General features: G+C 35.7%; 3 protein-coding genes across 5 annotated transcripts; 1 reads left to right on the top strand and 2 right to left on the bottom strand.

Annotated features, from left to right (window-relative positions):
- Positions 1 to 869: 869 nt before the first annotated feature.
- Positions 870 to 4,447, bottom strand: LOC115241495. Its single transcript, XM_029817259.1, has 2 exons — positions 2,892 to 4,447; positions 870 to 1,200 (listed from the first exon to the last, which is right to left on the bottom strand). The coding sequence occupies exons 1-2, from the start codon at positions 4,445 to 4,447 to the stop codon at positions 870 to 872; spliced, it is 1,887 nt and encodes a 628-aa protein (XP_029673119.1).
- A 10,102-nt stretch (positions 4,448 to 14,549) lies between these two features.
- Positions 14,550 to 18,268, top strand: LOC115241484 (DNA mismatch repair protein Mlh1). Of its 2 annotated transcripts, none has more exons than XM_029817250.1 (9): positions 14,550 to 14,805; positions 14,873 to 14,936; positions 15,000 to 15,199; positions 15,314 to 15,542; positions 15,666 to 15,867; positions 15,939 to 17,184; positions 17,286 to 17,349; positions 17,415 to 17,613; positions 17,753 to 18,268. In XM_029817250.1, exons 1-9 carry the CDS (start codon positions 14,693 to 14,695, stop codon positions 18,043 to 18,045), a joined length of 2,610 nt encoding a protein of 869 aa, XP_029673110.1. In that variant the 5' UTR covers positions 14,550 to 14,692; the 3' UTR covers positions 18,046 to 18,268. The 2 variants fall into 2 exon arrangements, with proteins under 2 accessions (XP_029673110.1, XP_029673111.1); XM_029817251.1 differs by having other exon boundaries at positions 14,692 to 14,805; positions 14,878 to 14,936.
- Positions 17,649 to 22,550, bottom strand: LOC115241485 (grpE protein homolog 1, mitochondrial). 2 transcript variants are annotated; one of them, XM_029817252.1, is made up of 5 exons: positions 22,351 to 22,550; positions 21,322 to 21,739; positions 21,135 to 21,218; positions 20,942 to 21,063; positions 17,649 to 17,893 (listed from the first exon to the last, which is right to left on the bottom strand). In XM_029817252.1, exons 1-4 carry the CDS (start codon positions 22,506 to 22,508, stop codon positions 20,956 to 20,958), a joined length of 768 nt encoding a protein of 255 aa, XP_029673112.1. In that variant the 5' UTR covers positions 22,509 to 22,550; the 3' UTR covers positions 17,649 to 17,893; positions 20,942 to 20,955. The 2 variants fall into 2 exon arrangements, with proteins under 2 accessions (XP_029673112.1, XP_029673113.1); XM_029817253.1 differs by having other exon boundaries at positions 22,281 to 22,530.
- Between the last annotated feature and the right edge of the window lie 256 nt (positions 22,551 to 22,806).

Here is a 22,806-nt window from a genome sequence, read left to right as displayed (position 1 = left end):
AAAATCGATGTTAAAGACTAAAAACGGCGGGTGAAGTTCCGAACAGTGCTCACCTCTGATTTTTTTTGAAACTCAGTATTCTTACGTATTTTGATGCACTGATTACGAATATCATAATGAAAATTGGTGCATCTCTTATTTTCATAGTGAAAATCATGAAAAACCCATAACAATTTTAGATCTTACAGAGAAAAACATTTTATGTCCTATTAATTTTTACCGTACGATAGTTTTCAACAAAAACGATGGAATCTAAATCTTATATCTGTTCTCCCATCTAAGCATGTACTTTGCAGTACATATACGATTCCACATGGGTTTACAACTTTCCACGTAGAGCGAGGTTCCACGCAAACCTATTTGTCTAGTTTTTCGGAACTTCACCCGCCGTTTTTAGTCTTTAACATCGATTTTCTCGAAAACTTTCAGTTTCACGCAAAAAATTTATAGAACATAAATAATGTATTTTTTTAAGAACTGCAACCTTTATTTGAAACATTTTTTTGTTACATCAATATTTATTGAAATAATGTCTAAAAAGTTATATTTTTTCAGTTTTTTTTGAGTTTTGACCTTGAAAATGACCTTGTCGCAAATTTTCATTATCACATTTGTAATCAGCGTTAAAAAATACAAAAAATAGTGTAGTTTCAAAAAAATCGGAGGGTTCGCCTATTCGGAACTTTATCCAAAAAGATATTTACAGTTAGTTCTATGCTTCTTATTCGGAGATTCTTTTAGCTCTTCCAGCTACCAATCTTCATCATCGAAATAATTGCAGAACGCTCTGCGCATTACATGTATACGGTTTTCGTTTGTGTGCGTATCCCCTCCACTACGGTTGCGTGTTGCTAGCGTGGATAATCTGGCTACACTGGTTCCCACTTGCAGGGAGGTAACATAGGATTACGCAGGAGGACGAACTGCCCGGTATCAATCGGCGGTTCCACCTTTCGCCATTTTGCTCGTTGTTGTAACGTATTGACATAGTCGTTACTCCATAATTTCCAAAACCGCTCAGTAACGTGTCGGACGAGTTGCCATCTCGACATGCGATTCTCGTTAATATTAAGCAAGGATGGTTCCGGGTTTACAGTAAGCGCGGATCCAATTAAAAAGTGACTGGGAGTGAGACACTCGTAGTCCTCAAGCATATCGGAGAGGGGCGCTATCGGTCTTGAATTAAGACACGCTTCGATTCTAGATAATAAAGTCGAGAATTCTTCGAATGTTAGCAATGATTACCTAACACGTGGCGCAGATGAGTTTTTACGCTACGTACGCCCGCCTCCCACAACCCGCTGAAATGCGGAGCAGACGGGGGAATGAAATTCCACGTCACGTTATCGGAGGCAGTCAGGTTTGAAAAATTCGGATCTCGTAATGCTGACCAGTAAGCGACGGTCAGTTCTCGGTCCGTGCCGACGAATGTTGTTCCGTTGTCCGAGTACATAGATTGTAGAAGACCGCGGCGAGCGCAAAATCGAGAGTAAGCGTTTAAGAAAGCTTGAGTGGAGTAGTCGCTTACTACTCCAAATGTATTGCTTTTGTCGCAAGGCAGATAAAGAGCGCGATGTATGCTTTACGCGACGTATAATACCTCGTCCAGCGGAGGCCTGAATTTGCACGGGTCCTGCGTAATCTAGGCCGCAATGCAAAAAACATCGGACTGCCGCTGTCACGCGAGATTCGGAAAGATCTCCCATGAGTTATGTGGGAGTCGCGGCGCGTTCGCGAGTACACACAACACATTTATGAATTACAGATTTGACGATATTACGAGCGCAAATTATCCAGAAATCGCGATGCAGAACATTTAGCGTGAGTTGAGGTCCGGCATGTAACACTCGTAAATGAGTTTGATTCACGATAAGTGTGACTAACGGGTGTGACGCAAGAAGGATCGGATGTCGAACAGACAATGGCAAAGAAGCTTTATTAAGCCGTCCTCCTACGCGCACAACTCCGTCCCGGTCAAGGAACGGTCGAAGAGAGAGAAGTGAGCTTCTCGACGAGAGGCTCTGATTTTTTGATAGCGCGTTTATTTCCGTCGGAAATAAGTCGGCTTGAATCTTCTTAATCCAGAAAGTTCTGGCATTGTTACAGTCGTATGCAGAGAGCGCAATATTTTGTGATGCCGGATAATGAGATGACAAAGGCGAGAACGACAATGAGCTTGTGTCACGACAAGAGCGATTACTCCGACATTTATTTACAAATTTATAGATATACGCGGTGACGCGAATTAACTTTGGCCACGATGAATATTTAGAAGCGAGGTCCCATTTAAAGAGTGTTCGGGAAGATCTCCCATGATTTGTGTGGGAGTCGCGGCTCGTTCGCTAGTACATACAACGCATTTATGAATGACAGATTTTACTATGTTACGAGCGCGAAGTATCCAGAAATCGCGGCGCAAAACATTTAGCGTGAGTTACGGTTCGGCATGTAACGCTCGTAAATGAGTTTGATTCACGATAAGTGTGACTAACGGGTGTGACGCAAGGAGGATCGGATGTCGAACGGACAATGGCAAAGGAGCTTTATTAAGCCGTCCCCCTACGCGCACAATTCCGTCCCGGTCAAGGAACGGTCGAAGAGAGAGAAGTGAGCTTCTCGACGAGAGGCTCTGATTTTTTGACAGCGCATTTATTTCCGTCGGAAATAAGTCGGCTTGAATTTTCTTAATCCAGAAAGTTCTGGCATTGTTGCAGTCGTATGCAGAAAGCGCAATATTTTGTGATGCCGGATAATGAGACGACAAAGGCGAAAACGACAATGAGCTTATGTCACGACAAGAACGATGACGATGACAGTTATTTACGAATTTATTGATATACGCGGTGATGCGAATTAACTTTGGCCACGAATATTTAGAAGCGAGGTCCCACTTTAAGTGCGGTTGAGAGCATTGCAGCGAACTAACCTTTTCTTCGAGAGGCGCTTCCTTGGAAAGACGCTCATTGCTACACGGCCCTTTATCGGAATCGAAGAGCAGCCATGGAGAACCATGCCACCATAGCTCGCGATTGATAATTTCATCGCCAAATATTCCGCGCGAAGCGCAATCCGCGGGGTTGTCCTCCATTGGCACATGCCGCAATTCGGCAAGACGAGTCTGAATGTCATTAACGCGATTTGTGACAAAAGTCTTCCATCGCGAAGGAGGTTGACTTACCCACGCGAGCACGATCGTGGAATCTGTCCAGCAATGACACGGAATATCCTTGTAACCGTTCGATCCGCGAACGAACTCGACAAATCGTGCGAGTAATAATGCTACGGATAATTCGAGTCGTGGTATGTTTAGAGATTTTAATGGCGCGACCTTCGATTTCCCGACGAGCAAAGTTGTCGTGATTTGACCTGATGACGAAATGATTTTGATATAAACACATGCGGCATACGCATTTGTAGATGCGTCCGCAAATCCGTGGATTTCGGCGTGACTTGTATCCGATCCGCGACCGATCCAGCGTATTATTCGCAAATTACTGAGATGTAAGAACCGAGAATAGATTTCTTTCCACTTTGCGATGTGTGGCTCGGAGATAGCGTCATCCCAACCGACTTTTATTCGCCAGAGTTGCTGCATAAAGATTTTTGCTGTAATCGTGACCGGAGTGACCCACCAGAGCGGATCGTAGAATTTTACGATCGCGGACAAGATCGTACGCTTGGTTTCCGGGGCGTTATCAGCCAGCGACACGCGCAACTCGAAAATATCGTTTGCCGGATTCCACCCGATTCCGAGGATTTTGATTTGTTCGTCTTCAGCCAGAGGTTTTTTCGTGGCTAGACCGTAATCTGCGATTTCGATATCCTCGAGAAGAGAGGGCGAGTTGCTCGCCCATTTTCGTAATACGAATCCGCCGCGCTTTAACATAGAGTTTAATTGATGGCGCGCTTGCCGAATTCGAATGGTATCGTCAGCTCCGAAAAGTAAATCGTCGACATAAATATTATCGCTCAGGATAGGAACTGCGAGCTGAAAGTGCTGATCTTTGTCGATGACGAGTTGTTTTAATACCCGAAGGGCTAGAAACGGAACACATGATATTCCATACGTAACCGTTAGTAATTGATAATCGATGAGCGGTTCCGAGAGCGATGATTTCCACAAGATCCGTTGATAGTCAATATCACGCGCATCGATGTGAATCTGGCGATACATTTTCGCAATATCGGATGAATAGACGTATTTACATCTGCGCCATTGTAGGATAACTAACATGAGATCGGTTTGTAATTTTGGCCCGGCGTTTAAATGATCATTTAAAGATGTGCCGTTAGAAGTAACGCTCGATGCGTTGAAAACAACGCAATGACGCGTGGTAGAGCTACTTTCCCGGATAACCTCGTGATGTGGGAGATAAACAGATTGTTCGAATTGATTTTGAGCTGTCGGCGCGGGCTGCATATGCCCAAGACGTTGATAATCGGACATGAATTTGCCCTATTCTAAGTTGCAAAAAATCGTTTTCTAAAATCAGCTTGTTGAAAATAGGCTATAAGACCAAAAATTGGAAAAACGTATTAGGCAGTGTACAATGTGTTATTAACAATACATTGCATAAATCAATCAATACTACGGTGAGTAACATAATGTTAGGCTATGATCAGCGTCAAAAATCAGATAATAAACTGAGAGAATTAATTGATTGATTAGCGCAGTTAAATAAAGATATTAAACAAAAACGAATAGAGTTACGTGATGCAGTGCAAATTGTAAATTGTATCATTTAGGAATATAACAAATAATAAAAACCAATGCCATATAAAGAAGGAAATACAATTATTATAGTTAGATCATTTTGATATTTAATTGGTGGACGAATCATCATAAAGATTGATCCAAACATTATTTAGAATAAACTATTGTTAAAATATATTTTTATTCTCTCTTATTCTTCCCTTTCCCTCTTTCTTATCCCAGTATACGAGTATTAAATTTTAGTACGTGACGTTAAATAGCAGCGTCAGCCATTTAATTAAAATATTAATGTTACATGTCTATAGACATACATTTTTTTAAATATTTATTTTATTGATATATAAGTAATTAATTTGTCGTTTCATGTAGTTGATAGTGGTTCGATAGCCGTTCGATAACTGTTCAAAGCTGTTCGATAGCCGTTCAATAGCTGTTCGATAGCTGTTCGATGGCTGTTCGATAGCTGTTTGATAGTGGTTCAAAAGCTGTTTGATAGCTGTTCAAAGTTCAAAGCTGTTTGATAGCTATTCGATAACTGTTTAAAGCTGTTCGATAGCCGTTCGATAGCTGCTCGATAGCCGCCCGATAGCCGTTCGATAACTGTTCAAAGCTGTTCGATAGCCGTTCGATAGCTGTTCAAAGCTGTTCGATAGCCGTTTGATAATCGTTCGGTAGCTGTGCGATAGCTATTCAAAGTGGTTCAATGGCTGTTCGATAGCTGTTCGATAGCCGTTCGGTAGCTATTCGATAGCTATTCGATAGCTGTTCGATAGTAGTTTAATAGCGGTTTACATATTATAATGACATTATTCATATTTAAAAGACTTTAAAACTATAGATAGTTGTCTGCGGAAACATGCTAACTTTTGTTTTCTTATCAAGTGCAGAAGGTAAGCGTTCTTTGTAAACGATATTTCTCCTACTCTAAAATGTTTAAACGAGATGATGTCTATCCCGTTGTGTCCGTCATAAAGTGTCTGTGTTACGACTTGTGCCGTATTTCCGGAAGGTGAGGAATAAAAGATTCAAGCGCACGTGGTTTCGATTGTGAGATCACTTTATTGAGAATGGCCGGGAACCGGCACCTTCAGGGTTACCAACATAAAAACTTGCATTGCTGTTAACTTGAGAACAATATATGGTAGCCTCGCATGATAAGGCTAAACGCAGGCGCAAATGAGAGCGGGAAATCCAACAGTCTGACAGTCTTCAAGTACAGTTTTTGAGAGAAGTAAAGTGAAGTGAAAAAACGTAAAATTGGCTCGAGATGATTAATATGTCGCGGCAAGCAACTCAATTTTATCAAAGGGTATTAGATGCTGCAAAGGCTGCATTTTTACCATGGGTACATAGTTTTTGTGGTGTACATCTTTTGTACAAATTGTGTATTATAATTTTGACATTATATTTACAGTGCTTCATTGATGTCCGTATAGATGGATTTGTAAATATACGGCATCGACAGAGAGTGCGTATGTTGCGACGGAACATACAAGAAGATCTTGTAGAATTATGGGGTGATACTCGAGAGGCTCGCAAGTAAGCGGAAATATTTCCGCTTAATGATATCTTTTGTCTTTGAAAGCTTTTTGGGCTCGAACCCTATGATGATTACAGTGATTATTTCGATGATGAAGATTGGAAGCTGGAAGAGCTCCCAGACAGCACAAGGATGTCCTTAGGACGTTCAAAGGGCATCCAGGACATACATGTAGGATATCCTGAGGATATCCTATTTTAATCCTCGGATCTCCTCTGGATGTCCGGAGGAAGAGTAAATGATAGCCGAATACTAGCCTCTGAAGAATCCAGGGAGATCCTGTGGAACATCTTAAGGATTTCTATAGGATATGTTAGGGATATTTTTCATACGTTAAAAGGAACAAATTCTAAAATTTAAATATAAATTAAGATTGCGTTCTGTTATTTACTACCAATACTAAAAATCTAATACTAAAAATAGTTCACGTTCTTTAATATTTGAGGTTTTCGTGCTGTACATAAATATTTTAGGTTTGGCTTCCGGGTTTGAGTCATGTAATATTTTCAAAACAATCCAATATCTGAATTCCCTATGTTGGGATTGCATCAGAAAAATTGAACTGATAAAAAATAATTATATTTTTAATTTCCTGTTAGTTGCTCTTTGCAAGCTTTATATAATTCTCATGACCAAATCTCAAATACGAGTTCGCGCGTCGCATAGCGGTAAACAAACGAACTAGCGGTTGAATACTATTTTTTGTAAAGTTTTTGAAATGTTGCGCATAGTAACATTTCTCATGAAATATTAAATAAATAATAATTTTGAATATATGAAAATGTGCGCATCAAATTCAATTATTAATATTAAACGAAATTAATGTTAACAATTAATTGCACATGTATATGTCCTCTGGAAATCCAAAGGACATTCAATATAATAGACAGGGCAGATATCCTACAGACATCCAGGGGTTATCCAATGGACATTTATAGGACATTAATACTTATTACAATACTTAAAATTTCTAAATTATATTAAATAGCCTACATAACCGAAAGTAATCATGTATGCATATTAAATTTTCATAAAATATATTTATAATAATATCTTAAAACATCCTACAAATATCCTGAACCATCCTAGACATATTCAGGATGATCCTGTATTTTAAGTTGTTTCCCGTGTTATTAATATAGATAAAATGTAATTTATAAATATTATATAATTATTAAAAACATATTTTTGGTGGCGATAAATTTTTGTAAAATAAATATAATTTTTGAGAAGATATTTTTGATGGCGATTAATTTTTGTAAAGGACTATTTTGGCTGGAGAAAGATATACTTAGCGCTTTTTTTTACATCTGTGATGTCTTTTTAGACGGATTTTTATATTACACACACACACAAATTATTGGATAGACATTATTATTATTATTAAAAGAATGTCAATTATTTCCGCGCCTTCACCATATTCCCTTACGCTATCCTTTTTCTACTTGCAAGCACCCACGCGCTATCTCTTTCATATCCGTACGCTATCCTTTTCTTACTCCTTTTCTTACTTCGGATGCCTCGCGCTATCTCTCTTCAACGTCCATGCGAACACCTCGCGCTATCTTTCTCCCACGCCCATAGAATATCATTAGCGCCATGCTTCTCCCACGAATATGATTACTATTATTATTATTATTTTTTTTTTTTTTAAACACACACACACACATTTACGTGATACATTTATATGATTTATATTTAAACGCACACACAAATATTAAATAAATATTTTTATTAATATTAAATTGTCAATTATTTCTGGGCCTTCTTTTTTTTCCTATACGCGAACGCCTCGCGCTATCCCTCTCCCACACATTGCGGACGCCTCGCGCTATACTTCTCGCACCGCCTTGCGAACGCCTCGCGCTATCTCTCTCTCACACCTACTCGCGGACGCGTGCGTTCCCTCTTTTCCGCGAACCCCTCGCAACCTGTTTTGCAGCGGTTCCCCTCTTTCCCGCAGACCCCTCGCCTACCGGTTTCGTCGCGATCCCCTTCCCCCTCCGCGGACCCCTCGACTATCCGTTGCGCGCGGTCCCTCTCCCCCCTCCGCGGACTCCTCGCCCTCGCCTACCGGTTTCGCCGCGGTTTCCCCGCGTGACGTCATACCCCCGCGCCGGTTTCCCCTCGCCCCCCACCCGCCTCAGAAGACCATGGCTTAGGCCGGTATTCATAGTCAGTTCTTATATTTAAGGTATAATTTATATAATTCTATTGTAAAAAATAAATTTAGATGTTTATAATGATTGTTAATGTATATTTGATGTATATGTACAATTATTTACACAACGTGAATTAAACTGAATCCATAGTTTTCAAAATTTTGCTCATCTCATCAATACTTTTTGTTACTTTTATATGTTTTGAAAAGGGCATAATCTTGCCATAAATATAAATATTAATATGTAAATTTGGGAACACGGCAAAGATAGATTCCAGCTTTTTGCGGCTAATAGCATGATGAGTGATATGTATTCGGTCGAAATAATAAAAATTATGTTCTGATACACATTATTAATACTGAAAATTGATATTTATTTACATTATACACAATAGATATTACTATTATTAAACAAAATATATATAAAACGTTACTATCCCCCAGCAGAATATTAGAATCTAACCAAGGATTAAGGGCCAATTTCTCCAAGTTTGGTTAGATGAACCGACGGTTAAAATTAGCAGGGTGGCTAACAGATTCAATCTTTGATATGTAGGTCGGTATTCATAGTCAGTTCTTATATTTAAGACCGTCTTAAGCACAATCTTAAGATGTCCTAAACCAATCACAGAGCCGTATTAGCATCTTAAGACATTACTTAAGACGGTCTTGAAATAAGAACTGACTATGAATACCGGCCTTAGAAGACGTAACATATGCAGCTATGCCAATTTGTGTGTGATAGTCCTAAAGGTGCCATTACATGGCAGCATCATGAAGTAAGAGAGAAGGAGATCGAACTCCGTAAAACAAAAGTGGTCCTGATTCGTGGCACCTAATAGGGAGGAAATTCGCTGGGCTTAAAGGAGAGTTATCTACCTAGATTGGAAATGGTCACGAAAAATGTTCCGTATGTGGCCAGGTTTGCCAAATGGAATGACTTGGACCAATTCGTCGCCATCTTGAATATTCGTACATATATAGTGTTATGTTTAGTTCATGAAGTAAGAGAGAAGGAGATCAAACTCCGTAAGACAAAAGTGGTCCTGATTCCTGGCACCTAATAGGGAGGAAATCCGCTGGAAGGAATAGTTTCTTATGGATAGACGCCATTTGCAATTATCAACCTTACCCGACCAGCCCGGCTTTACCTCAGTTTTGTGCGGACGTGTTTCATCGCGTTTTTACGTGTGAAATATATTTTTTGGAATATTCTCTTAAAGACAAGACAAAAAAATGGCATGTTGGATACGTGGATGCACCAACAAAGGAGAAAAAATAAAAGATGCTTCAAAAAAGAAAATCTTTTTTACAGCTCGCACAGAAAAAATGTTAAATAATTGGCGTGACAGTACAAAGAGAAAAAAAAACCAAAAATGACATAAATTATAAACTTGTAACTTTATTTCTTTTTTTCCATTTGTACAATTGTCTTCTTTTATTTGTATAATTGTATAATTTATATAATTGTATAATTTATAATTAAGCAAATATATAATTATTATGGCCGGTAAAACAGGACGGTCCGGCATCCTCTTAACCGACGGTTAAAATTAGCAGGGTGGCTAACAGAAAATAGAGGTGAAGGAAAACCAAGCATTCATATAATTTTAGTTGGAACCCTGCTAATTTTAACCGTCGATTAATCTAACCGGACTTGGTGAAATTGGCCCTAAGGGATATAACCCATACAGCACAGAACATTGCAATTACATTGCAGCAATGTTACAATCTTGCAAGTTGCAATGTAATATTGTTGAGACATTATTGGAACATTTAATTGTAATATTTCATGAGAATGTTACAGCAACATTTCAAAAACATTACAAAAAACAGTTTTTGATAATCTTTCGTTCGTTTACCGCTATGCGGCGCGCGTTGCGTTATCTATCCCGCATTTAAGTTTTAATTACGATGGTTATATGAAGCTTGCAAAGAGCGGCTAGTAAGATTAAAGGTATAATAATATTTTTATCAGATTAATTTGTCTGATACGATCCCAACACAGGAAATTCAGATATTGAATTGAGTGTTCAGAAATCGGACAAATAAGTGTCCGAAAAAGTTAAAATTATCCGTTTATTTTAAGATGTAAAATGAAGTCTAATATTTATATAAATAAAATTTTAATTTTTATGAATTAAATTATTTAATCATTATCAATTTCTTAACCCTCACGACACATCAACATCCCAATAAGGTTCCAGTCATCTTAAATTGTAAGGTAGTAGCATTCCACGGAGATTAATAAACCTGCCATTAACCTCCCAGCAACATGAAAATGTTCGCTCAAATTCATCCCATTAACATCCCAAAGACCTTGCGCGTAACGTTGTATTAATATTCATACAACATGCCAGAAACTTTCTAATATTATTTTCAATAAGGAATTCTTGCAAAAAAATATTATATTGGCAAAAATCGATTAAATACTATTGGTTTTCAATAGCTTTCGTAATTGTCGTTTTTTCACCAATAATAATTTAATAGTTCAAACTTTCTTTTTCTTTAATATGGAATCTCGCAAAAAATTCATAAAATTAAATAAAACGAGCTATTTATTAGTGTATTTTTGGGAATATTGAATATATATATGTATATATATTTTTTTTCAATATGGATGATTTAAACTTTTTCAGACATTTATCTGCCCGATCTAAGAAACAATCAGTCCAATATCTGAATTTCCTATGTTAGGATTGTATCAGTAATTGAACTGATAGAAATAATTATATTTTTAATCTTTTGCCAGTTGCTCTTTGCAAGCTTTATATACTTCTCATGACTAAAAATCAAATACGAGATGGATGCATAGCGCGTCGCATAGCGATGAACAAACGAACTAACGGCTGAATACTATTTTTTTGTAAAGTTTTTGGAATGTTTCGCGCAATCATTTCTCATGAAATATTAAATAAATAATAATTTTGGATATATGAAAACGTGCACATCAAATATTTGATTATTAATATTAAACAATATTTTATAGTTTTGTAATATTTTCAGCATATGCGAAAAGTAAAATTATTGCGAGTAAAGTTGCTAAAATATTGAAATAAGATTCCATTAATCTTCCAACAATATTATAAAGTAAGGTTTTATTGTAAGGTTAGTGGTATGTACCAGTAACATGTTCCTTAAAATGTGTAAGTTTGTAATCTCCCTATAATCTTACTGCAATGTTCGGTGCTGTGAGGGAAACTTGTAAATTATTTTAATAGCGATGTTAATTAGATAACAGGAAATCGTTTAATAGTTTCCATTTCTATATAAAAACAAAAATTTGATAATAATTTTTTAATATGCAAAATGCTTTAAATATAATAGATAAACTTTGACAATATATAAAGATATCCAAGAGAGACAAGAAAAAACTCGTTGTAATTGCGTAAATCCACAATCTTTTTTTCTTATCTCTCTTGGATGTCTTTATATATTCTCAAAGTTTATCTATTAAATTTGAAGCGTTTTGCATATTTGTAGCAAATGTATTTAAATATTACAAATACATTGCACCGTAACATTACTGTAGTCTTACATTGTAATATTTCTAAGGGCGGACATTTCAACGTTGCTGCAGGCTTGCAGTAACATTGCAGAAACATTTCGCAACTTTCATGCAATATTACAATGTTTTAATGTAAGGTCTATGCAACGTTTCGGCAATCTTTCGATGCTGTATGGGAATTTTCATAATTTTTTTTTCTGCATGTTTATAACATACTGCTCCTTTAGACCATTTCCTACTTTTAACAATAGTTTTTCAAACTGTATCCTTTTGTCATTTGTGAATCTCTTTTTGTGTCTTATCCCAGTAAGCAAAATGCGCGCAATATGCCAGCAGATTGGCAACAGATTTCCTCAGCTCTTGCTAGCAATTTGGCATCTGTTATGTCCGCATTAGGCTAATGATCTGCCAGCAGAGCCTGCTCACAGAATCTGAGAGCAGATTGGCAGCAGAAACCGAGCAGGATCTGCTAACATGATTTGACATCAGATTGATGGCAGAAACCGAGCAGGATCTGCGCGCGCGCAAACTGACGGCAGATTGAAAGCAGAAACCGAGCAGACTCTGCAACTTTTGGCCATTCATATAAAATGATGCATTTAAATGAATTTAAAGGATCTCAAACCCAAATGGCAAAATGATGGTGAAATTTGGTCACAAAATGATCAATTAGATGTCCTAAACTGGGTCTCATAAAATCCGAAAATGGCGTCAATAGTTGATATATTCACAAGACGTCATTTTCTGACATTTGTATTAATAACATATAAATATATAATCACACACACCTTGTACATACTCGCATACCGATATTATACATACTCGCACACATACATTGCGTAACCGCACACACACATTGTACATACTCGCATCTATACTTTATACGTACTCGCACACGTACATTGTCCGTTCTCACACTCGCCACTCGTCTCGCGCGCCCATACACACACACCTCGTACACCTATACATACACTCACGCTGTATTCCGCTAGAAACTACTGAAAACGGAACGAAATTGCGGAACGTTCGTGATTGGTTCCGCTTTTGTTCCGCGTTATGCTATTCCGCTGCATGGGTTTGCACCCAAAGGCAAAATTTTTCACTTTTCCGCCCTAGGGGAAAAGTTACATGATCGATATCCTGATCTGCAAGAGCCATTAAGCTCGTATCAGACTACGCATTAAAAATTGAAGATCGAAGATTAAAGATTAGAATTTGACTAATCAGAAGACAAGGAACTAAAATTTCTTTGTTCTGATTGGTCAAATTTCAATCTTTAATCTTCAATCTCGATCTTCAATCTGTAGTCTGATACGGGCTTTAGGCCGATATTACATTTGTCGTACGACAAACTTTTTAAGCATATTGATTGGCTGCAAAATATAAACTTTCTTGAGTCTCTAGAAAGTTTCTATTTTGCAGCCAATCAATATGCTTAAGGGTCGGCAGGAGAGACAGTAGAGACCTCTCGCGGGAAGCCGTGAACTACGGATACGTTTTTTTCGTATTACGGCTAAAATACAAAGAAAATTAAATTCTAACAGCAATATTCGTAATCAGTAGGATCGTAAGATTGGCTCTACAGAGCGATTTTTTGGAAAAAAGGGTTAAAATAATATTTCACAAATTGATAAATAAGGTACAGCTCTGGTACAGCTCATGGCGGATTAGGTGCAGTTGGCCATGAGCTGTATTTTATTAATTATAAATTTTTTGAGAGCCAAAATGCAAAATCCGGCTCTGTAGCGCCAATCTAAGCTTTGCAAAGAATGTAGCAAAAAAAGTTAGAGGAAGAAATATGATTTCTTCAAGGCTACATACGAAAAAACGGATATCACTAGAGCGATATGCAAGGAGCAGCTAATGGGGACATTTTTCTTGTAGTACTCTGATCGTTTGATATATTATCAGTATTTATGTAGCAGATATTTTTACGCGATAATATCGATATAATCGAAAAGAAATCAAGATAGCATACTTGTCGGTATATAAATTTGTAATTACTGAAAGATAATATAAGCCAAGAATTAACAATTGTTCTCTCCTTGTCGCTCTATCATGCTGACAATACATAACCCAGTCAGCCACATCTGTTCTAACAGATCTCTTACACGTTGTATATTAGTTCACTCTATTAGCTATTATTCTACTAATATTATTTATCATTGTGCAATTTTGAAACATATGTAACATTTCTATATACTATTGGTATATATCTGTACGTATACGCATAAGTAAACATAAAATTTATAAAAAGTGGGCGCCCATTAGTCTTGTTGCATTACTGCTTTCTGCTACGAGAGGCCAGAAAGCATTTTCAGGGCATATCTCGGCCGTAAAGCAATACGCTAGAGGAACAAGGATAGCGTGATCGTTGATCGTTTTCTATCTTTCCTCTCCACGGTGCGTCCACGCGAGCAATGCAATCGTGTGTGTACGTATACAGACATACACCTATACATCGAGACTGAGAATTCATTCCTCAGCGTTGGTAACCCTGAAACCTGAGTTTCACATTTTCACCGCGCGAGGTCTCCAATATCAATTCGGAGTTTGGCCGTCACTCCTGCCGACCCTTAAAAAGTTTGTCGTACGACAAATGTAATATCGGCCTTATGCTCGACGCTCGACGCTTGACGCTGCCATGTAAAGGCACCTTTAACTGCTAAAGTTTTTCTATATGCTCGGGCCCTAATAACAAATATCAAAAGAAAAGAGTATTTGTCGCTTTATAGATAATTAAAGATCTATCAAACAATTTCGAGCAACATGTGTACGTCAGCAAAAATAAGGAAATTAGATGAAATCGTGGTAAATAAAATCGCAGCCGGAGAGATCATCCAAAGGCCAGCAAACGCTTTAAAAGAATTAATAGAGAATAGGTTAGTACAAGTTGTAATTCACCTATTTTTTGCTACTATATGTACCAAATATTTGCTTTTGTCACAGTTTAGATGCCAAAGCAACAAATATACAAATTACTACGAAGGAAGGAGGTTTAAAACTATTACAGGTATTTAACAGAATATATAATTTGTGTCAGAATATCTATAAAATAATCTCAATTTACTTTTAGATACAAGATAATGGTACAGGTATTCGAAAGGAAGACATGGATATTGTATGCGAAAGATTCACAACAAGCAAATTACAAAAATTCGAAGATCTCAGTACACTTACAACATTTGGATTTCGAGGAGAAGCTCTGGCTAGTATCAGTCATATAGCTCTTCTTACTATCACGACAAAAACAGCAGATGAAAAATGTGCCTACAAGTATGCAAATTTTATTTTGGTTAAAATTGTATAGAAAAATTGTACAGAAAAAGTAATTTTCTCTTGATATAGACATATTAAAGTGTAAATTATATTTTCTGCACACTATTACAGAGCATCATATATTAATAGCAAGTTAAAAGCACCTCCAGCACCTTGTGCTGGAAATCAAGGCACTATAATAACAATAGAGAATCTGTTTTATAATGTGGCAACTCGAAGAAAAGCTTTGTCAAATCCATCAGAAGAATTTAATAAGATTACAGAAATAGTCATGAAATATGCTGTGCATAATCCAACAGTAGGATTTACATTAAAAAAACATAGCGACTCAAGTGCACAGGTGAGATTATTAAAAAAAATTATTTATATGTATATCTGAAAATATATATATATATATCCAAAAAAGATATTTTACTAGAATATTCTGAACTATTGGAATATAATTGTTCTATTATATTCTCAGGTTCGAACACCACATAATTCAACAAAACAGAGTAACATAAGAATATTGTACGGCAATCCAGTTGCTCGTGAACTATTAGAGGTTGAGCTGCACGATGATGCTTATAAGTTTAATATGCAAAGTTTAGTGACAAATCCTAATTACACAAATAAACGAATGATGATGCTCCTATTTATCAACAATCGATTGGTTGATTCTTCTTGTAAGTCTAATCTTGCATGTATCAATATTTTTTCTAATATTTATGTAAAATTTGTACGTTCAATACTCCAGCCATTCGTAAGATGTTAGAGGAAATATATTCCATGTATCTGCCGAAAAAAGCCTATCCATGGTGTTATATATCTTTGGATATCAATCCGCAAAATATTGATGTTAATGTACATCCAACAAAACACGAAGTTAGGTTTCTTCACGAAGATGCAATAATCGAAAGAATGAAATTTGCTTTAGATGAAAGATTGACTGGTAACAGTGCATCTAGAACATTTTATCTGCAAGCTAGATTACCAAAAGCAGACATTACCAAAGCAGTCCTAGAAGAAGTTTTGCCGGAATATAACAAAGAAAATCCAGATAAATCGAAAAAAGTCCATGCTAGAGAAATGATTAGAACAGATTCGTCCAATCAAAAATTGGATAAATTTAATTTCATCGTACATACTCCTGTCAAATATGATAGCAATACTCTCATAGAAAAATCGATTCATAATGCAGAACCTGAATCTCTCAATATTGAAATTCTTTTAGAGAAGAATATATCTCATATTACTATGGAAAATCCATCTGTTGACAATAAATGTCAAGAGAAAGATTCGAATTTAAATATTACAGAACACAATTCTATATCATTATGTAGAAAAGAGATTCATATTGAAGAGACTCCAGTTAATAGTTCAACACATTGGAGTGATATCTCGGATATTAGAACTACCTCATCAGAGTCGCAAAACACTTGTAATCCAAGTACATCTATGCAAAGAGACAAGTCGGACAATATTCGTTCAGAGAATACTATGTACAATATTACAGAATTTTTAAATGATTTAGACGAAACAATGGATGAATCTATGGAAGATAATTCTAGAGACATTATAGCTGATGAAGCTCGTAAACGAGTGTATCAATACTTCGGTAATAAAGATATTATCGACGATAGAAAAAAAAATTTAGAAAATGATGAAGAACAAACTACATTACAAAATACAGATGATAATAAGAAAGAAGATCAAAATTCAATATCTAATACAAATCAGTCTGAAAATGTACTTCCAATTGAGGAGACTCCTGTTGAATCTTCAAAATATGCATTGCAGTTTAAGTCGTATTCTATAAATAATTTTAGACATGAGGTAAAATTGACTAGTATTTTAAAATTACGCAAGGAAGTTGAAGACGAATGTCACGAAGGATTAAAAAATATTCTCGCCAATTTGACATTTGTCGGCTGCATTGATCAAACTTCGGCTTTGATACAAAGTGGATTAAATTTGTATATATGCAATACAAGAAAATTAGCGTAAGATAATTATTTCACATCAATATACGAGTGATATTTAAGAAATTATACATAAGTTTATTTAAAATTAACTTTGAGATATTTACATATGTTTGTTTTAGGGAGGAGCTTTTTTACCAAATCATGCTTTATGATTTTGCAAATTTTGGTGTCATCAAATTTTCAGTATGTATTTCAGATGAAGTAAAGTAAAAATTTGTTTTATAGCTAATATCAAGTTTAAATTTTAGGAACGGATATCACTATTTGATTTAGCAATGATTGCTTTAGATTCGGGAGAAACTGGGTGGATAGAAGAGGATGGCCCAAAAGATGAATTGGCAGCAAGGGTAAAGGAATTACTTTTAGAAAAAGCAGACATGATGAACGAATATTTTTCAATTGTTATGGATAAGGTGGGAAATTTAAGATCGTTGCCTGTGTTATTAGGTATGTATAAATCAGTATTAGGTAATTAATTACAATTATTTGCCTTTTTTCCAATTTATTTTTGATTAGTATCAGATAACATTATATTCTCAAATAATCCCAGAAAAATAAATTGTATATGCTATTTATAATATTTCAGATAAATATTTTCCATACGAAGCAGAAATTCCATTGTATATAATGCGATTAGCAACTGAAGTTGATTGGAGAAAGGAACAAATGTGTTTTCAGAATATCTGTCGTGAAACAGCAAAATTTTACAGCTACATCAATCCAAAACCTAAGACACACAATTGGAAATATATAACCGAACATGTTTTATATTCAGCGATTAAAGAGAATTTACTTCCACCGAAACATTTCACTCACGATTCAACAATATTACAAATAGCCAGTTTACCTGATTTGTATAAAGTATTCGAGAGATGTTAAAAGTATACTATTATGAATTATACAAAGATATGTCTACAATTTGTCATTAATGGGCCATAATGTAAGAACTGAATTGAGATAAAATGAAATCTGATGTAAATTATGTTTCAAATCTATATCATGATTGTACATTTATAACTTATATTTTTGCAATATCAGTATTTTGTATCAAGTTTTGTTATAGATGACTGAATATATACATCATTATTTTTGTCATATAAAATTTGCATAATATTTATCATTATCCTCTAGCAACTAATTGTATGTGTGCATATGATAAAAAGAATAATATAGCTTAAAAAAGAATTTTTTTTTAGATGTAGATATATTACAACATAGCAAGAGTTCTTATGTAAAGATAACATATTATATTTCCGGTAAATATTCAGATTAACTTACACCTCACGGATCATTTTTATTTTTACATATATTATAGAGGGCACATTCCTAAGTAACACACACTTTGAATTTTGTGGCGCTCTCTTCTGGTTTCAGAGATATGCGATTTTGAAGTATCATAATTTTCGCATTTATTTCTATGATCTTTTCACTATATCTTACTTGCGTGTTTATGTTTTTTTTGTTTACATTTGCGTCACTGTCAGTATATTTTCGCTAAGAATTTCTTTTGTTTACATTTAGAGTTGTTTTTATGTTACTGCTAGTACGCTTCAGAATCGTATACTTGTTCAGTTCCGCTAGAAATTTCAAAAGAAATACAGCAATGAAGCTTTACGAATTTCTATCCATTACTGCAGATAAAAATATTGCTTCTCCACGTAAAGCGAGGTTCAATGCAAACCTATATGTTTAGTTTTTTGATAGTGAAGCCCCCCCGCAGGGAGGCGGAACTCACTGTTTCTACGCATACACTTTTCCACGCGAAGCGAGATTCCACATGGGTTTGCAACTTTCCACGCAAAGCGAGGTTCCAAGCAAACCTATTTGTCTAGTTTTTTGGTAGTGGAGCCCCCCGCAGGGGGGCGGAACCTACTGTTTCCACACATACACTTTTCCACGCGAAGCGAGGTTCCACATGGGTTTGCAACTTTCCACGCAAAGCGAGGTTCCAAGCAAACCTATTTGTCTAGTTTTTTGGTAGTGGAGCCCCCCGCAGGGGGGCGGAACCTACTGTTTCCACACATACACTTTTCCACGCGAAGCGAGGTTCCACATGGGTTTGCAACTTTCCACGCAAAGCGAGGTTCCAAGCAAACCTATTTGTCTAGTTTTTTGGTAGTGGAGCCCCCCGCAGGGGGGCGGAACCTACTGTTTCCACACATACACTTTTCCACGCGAAGCGAGGTTCCACATGGGTTTGCAACTTTCCACGCAAAGCGAGGTTCCAAGCAAACCTATTTGTCTAGTTTTTTGGTAGTGGAGCCCCCCGCAGGGGGGCGGAACCTACTGTTTCCACACATACACTTTTCCACGCGAAGCGAGGTTCCACATGGGTTTGCAACTTTCTAAAAAATTATGTTTCAAATCTATATCATGATTGTACATTTATAACTTATATTTTTGCAATATCAGTATTTTGTATCAAGTTTTATAGATGACTACTGAATATATACATCATTATTTTTGTCATATAAAATTTGCATAATATTTATCATTATCCTCTAGCAACTAATTGTATGTGTGCATATTATGTCAAGGTCAAGGTCATTGGGGCTGGGTCCCCTATTCGCTATATTTACCAAATTTTTTAAATTATATGCTATTTATAAATCATTTTTCAAAAGAAATTTTGGTAAATGTTCAGATTAACTTACACCTCACGGATCGTTCTCATTTTTACATATATTATAGAGGGCACATTCCTAAGTAACACGCACTTTGAATTTTGTGGCGCTCTCTTCTGGTTTCAGAGATATGCGATTTTGAAGTATCATAATTTTCGCATTTATTTCTATGATCTTTTCACTATATCTTACTTGCGTGTTTATGTTTTTTTGTTTACATTTGCGTCACTGTCAGTATATTTTCGCTAAGAATTTCTTTTGTTTACATTTAGAGTTGTTTTTATGTTACTGCTAGTACGCTTCAGAATCGTACACTTGTTCAGTTCCGCTAGAAATTTCAAAAGAAATACAGCAATGAAGCTTTACGAATTTCTATCCATTACTGCAGATAAAAATATTGCTTCTCCATGTAAAGCGAGGTTCAATGCAAACCTATGTGTCTAGTTCTTTGATAGTGGAGCCCCCCCGCAGGGTGGCGGAACATACTGTCTCCACGCATATACTTTTTAATGCAAAATAAGGTTTCACAGGAGTTTACAACTTTCCACTTTATATTTACACATTAAAAAGTATATGCGTGGAGACAGTATGTTCCGCCCCCCCCCCCTGCGGAGGGGCTCCACTATTAACAAGACACATAGGTTTGCGTTGAACTTCGCTTCGCGTGGAAAATGGAAAAATTCAAGGACCTTCGTTCCCAAAATGTAAACAAACACTTTTTCCACATCTGATTTACACAAATACAACAAAAACAAATTTTATTTTTTTTTATTTTATAACAGAAAAAGCATTAAAACTGTGAAACTTTAAAATTGCATATCTCTGGAACCAGAAGAGAGCACCACAAAATTCAAAGTGCTTATTACTTAGGAATGTGCTCTCTATAATATATGTGAAAATGAAAACGATTTGTGAGGTGTAAGTTAATCTGAACATTTACCATATTTCCTTTGCTAATCCTTGTATAGTTTCATGTAAAGATATATTTCCTTTGCTAACCCTTGTACAGTTTATAGGATATTAACAGACATTGATTTCTATTTTATATCTCAAATAAACGTAAAAACAAAAGAGAATTATACAATTTACATCATTTTATATTGGGCTTTATTTTAACAATTTGTAACGTATAGAAAATGGATTTTATCTACCTTTAGTTAAATAGTTATCCTTTAGCGACACCTACTAATGCTGGTCTTACTATCCTTTCGTACAATTTGTATCCTATTTTTGATACAACTACAATTGTTCCAGGCTCTTTGCCCTCAACCTCCTGAAAATTTTTTCCATTATTTTAAAATTATTATATAATTATTTTATCTATCAACATTCTACAAATCTTACTTGTTGAAATAATGCTTCATGTTCATTAGGATTAAATTTTTCATTTATTGGATTTAATGAAATTAGGCCATGTTTCTTGAAAACCTAAAATAGAATAAAAGAATAATATTATTAACAAGACAACATTATGTAGATATTATACATATTCCTTGTATTAAAAAGAATATGTTGGTAAAGCATATCTTACTTTATGTAATTGGGCTTCTGTCATAATTAATCCTTCATATAAGCTTTTTAAATGTGGATTCTTTTCTGTTATTTCAGCCTTTGGTACACTCTCGGTAGCTTTTCCCAATATATCTGCTACATCTAAAAGATCTTTACAAAAACTTTGGATACCGAAAAGCTTGGCATCATTAATCTGTTTGGTAAGTCTAACTCGGATATTTTCTCCTTCAGCCAATGCCCTCTTATATTTATCTTCAAGTGCATCTTTAGATTCTTTAAGTTCAGCGAGCTCTTTGTTGATGAGTTCAAGTTCTGTTTTAATTTTTTCTGTAGCTTCTTGCTCTGGAGGTATATTAGCAGCATCTGATTTTTTCTCCTCTGTTATTGTACCATAATATTGTCTTTGCCAAGAAAATGTGGAAGATATTTGTGGCAACCTATAATTTTATGTTTGATCCATATAACAAAATAAAATTTAACAATTTTGTAACACTATTTAATACAACTATGCAATAAAAAATTACTGCAGATATATATTTAATCAATTTTTTAAAACAGATTTTTAATACAGATATTCATTTACATAAAATATTTAAAATTTTTTATTCTATTGCATTCAAGATCAACCATACATGTTTCAAAATGTAATGTAACTGTAAAAAAAAAAACGGTAAAAAAAAATTGTCTTTATATTTAAATTACCCAAAAATATTTAGATATTATAAAAGAAATATTGAATATTATATTTATCATTTTATTGAATTATTAAATAATAAAAAGCTTTAAAATTTAAAGTCTTTAGCTTCTGTTGATACTAGATGTGATTACAGCAATTTAAGAGAAGCGTATTAAAAATTGCTGGACATTTCAAGAAAGTTAAATAAATTAAGTATTGTTCAGTATTAATTGATGAGAATTGTTATATGTATTAATAAATATAATAGAGAATAAATAATATGTAGCAATCTAATAGTTAACCTCAATATGTGCGATACCGCAACGAGCATTCAGTCACAATTCGCGCCAACAAAAAATAACAATGTTATACCTGTGTAAACCTCTTTTATTTATTTGATATAAATTATCAATTGTCAGGCGACTAAATTGCACTGCAGCCGGTATAACGATTGATGTCATGATTAACTCGCACGACTCGACACAATCTCGAGGAATGGATGATGAAATACGACGATCGACAACGATCATCGATCATATGGTCCAAGAATAATATATGGCGTTTTCGAATGTAGCAGGCATAGACATAGGCATAGACATAGTATATCTAGATCGAGTGTTGAGGAGTGGGAGCCGAGGTGCACGTAAAAAAGGACATACTCTGTTTCGTGCCCCTTGCGTTCTCTCTCGCTCGCACGTAGCATGACGAAAGAGAGCGCTATGCTCTGTGCGAGCGAGAAAGAACGCAAGGGGCACGAAACAGAGTATGTCCTTTTCTACGTGGGCGTCGGCCTCCACTCCTCAACACTCGGTCTAGATATACTATGGC

This window comes from Formica exsecta, unplaced genomic scaffold (genome assembly GCF_003651465.1).
Source record: "Formica exsecta isolate Colony F162 unplaced genomic scaffold, ASM365146v1 scaffold5, whole genome shotgun sequence".
NCBI lineage: Eukaryota > Metazoa > Arthropoda > Insecta > Hymenoptera > Formicidae > Formica > Formica exsecta.
This window is presented reverse-complemented; position numbering and strand designations above follow the sequence as displayed.

What these genes read in the sequence shown, in the direction of transcription:
- LOC115241485 (XM_029817252.1), bottom strand. Translation starts at nt 22,508, where the DNA reads ATGATCGTTGTCGATCGTCGTATTTCATCATCCATTCCTCGAGATTGT. An exon ending in AATAAAAGAGGTTTACACAG is followed by an intron (nt 21,740 to 22,350) that starts GTATAACATTGT and finishes ATAAAATTATAG; the next exon opens with GTTGCCACAAATATCTTCCA. An exon ending in CAGAAGCCCAATTACATAAA is followed by an intron (nt 21,219 to 21,321) that starts GTAAGATATGCT and finishes ATTCTATTTTAG; the next exon opens with GTTTTCAAGAAACATGGCCT.
- LOC115241495 (XM_029817259.1), bottom strand. Translation starts at nt 4,447, where the DNA reads ATGTCCGATTATCAACGTCTTGGGCATATGCAGCCCGCGCCGACAGCT. An exon ending in TGCTCTCAACCGCACTTAAA is followed by an intron (nt 1,201 to 2,891) that starts GTGGGACCTCGC and finishes TTTATTATCTAG; the next exon opens with AATCGAAGCGTGTCTTAATT.
- LOC115241484 (XM_029817250.1), top strand. Translation starts at nt 14,693, where the DNA reads ATGTGTACGTCAGCAAAAATAAGGAAATTAGATGAAATCGTGGTAAAT. An exon ending in AAAGAATTAATAGAGAATAG is followed by an intron (nt 14,806 to 14,872) that starts GTTAGTACAAGT and finishes CTTTTGTCACAG; the next exon opens with TTTAGATGCCAAAGCAACAA. An exon ending in ATCGTTGCCTGTGTTATTAG is followed by an intron (nt 17,614 to 17,752) that starts GTATGTATAAAT and finishes ATAATATTTCAG; the next exon opens with ATAAATATTTTCCATACGAA.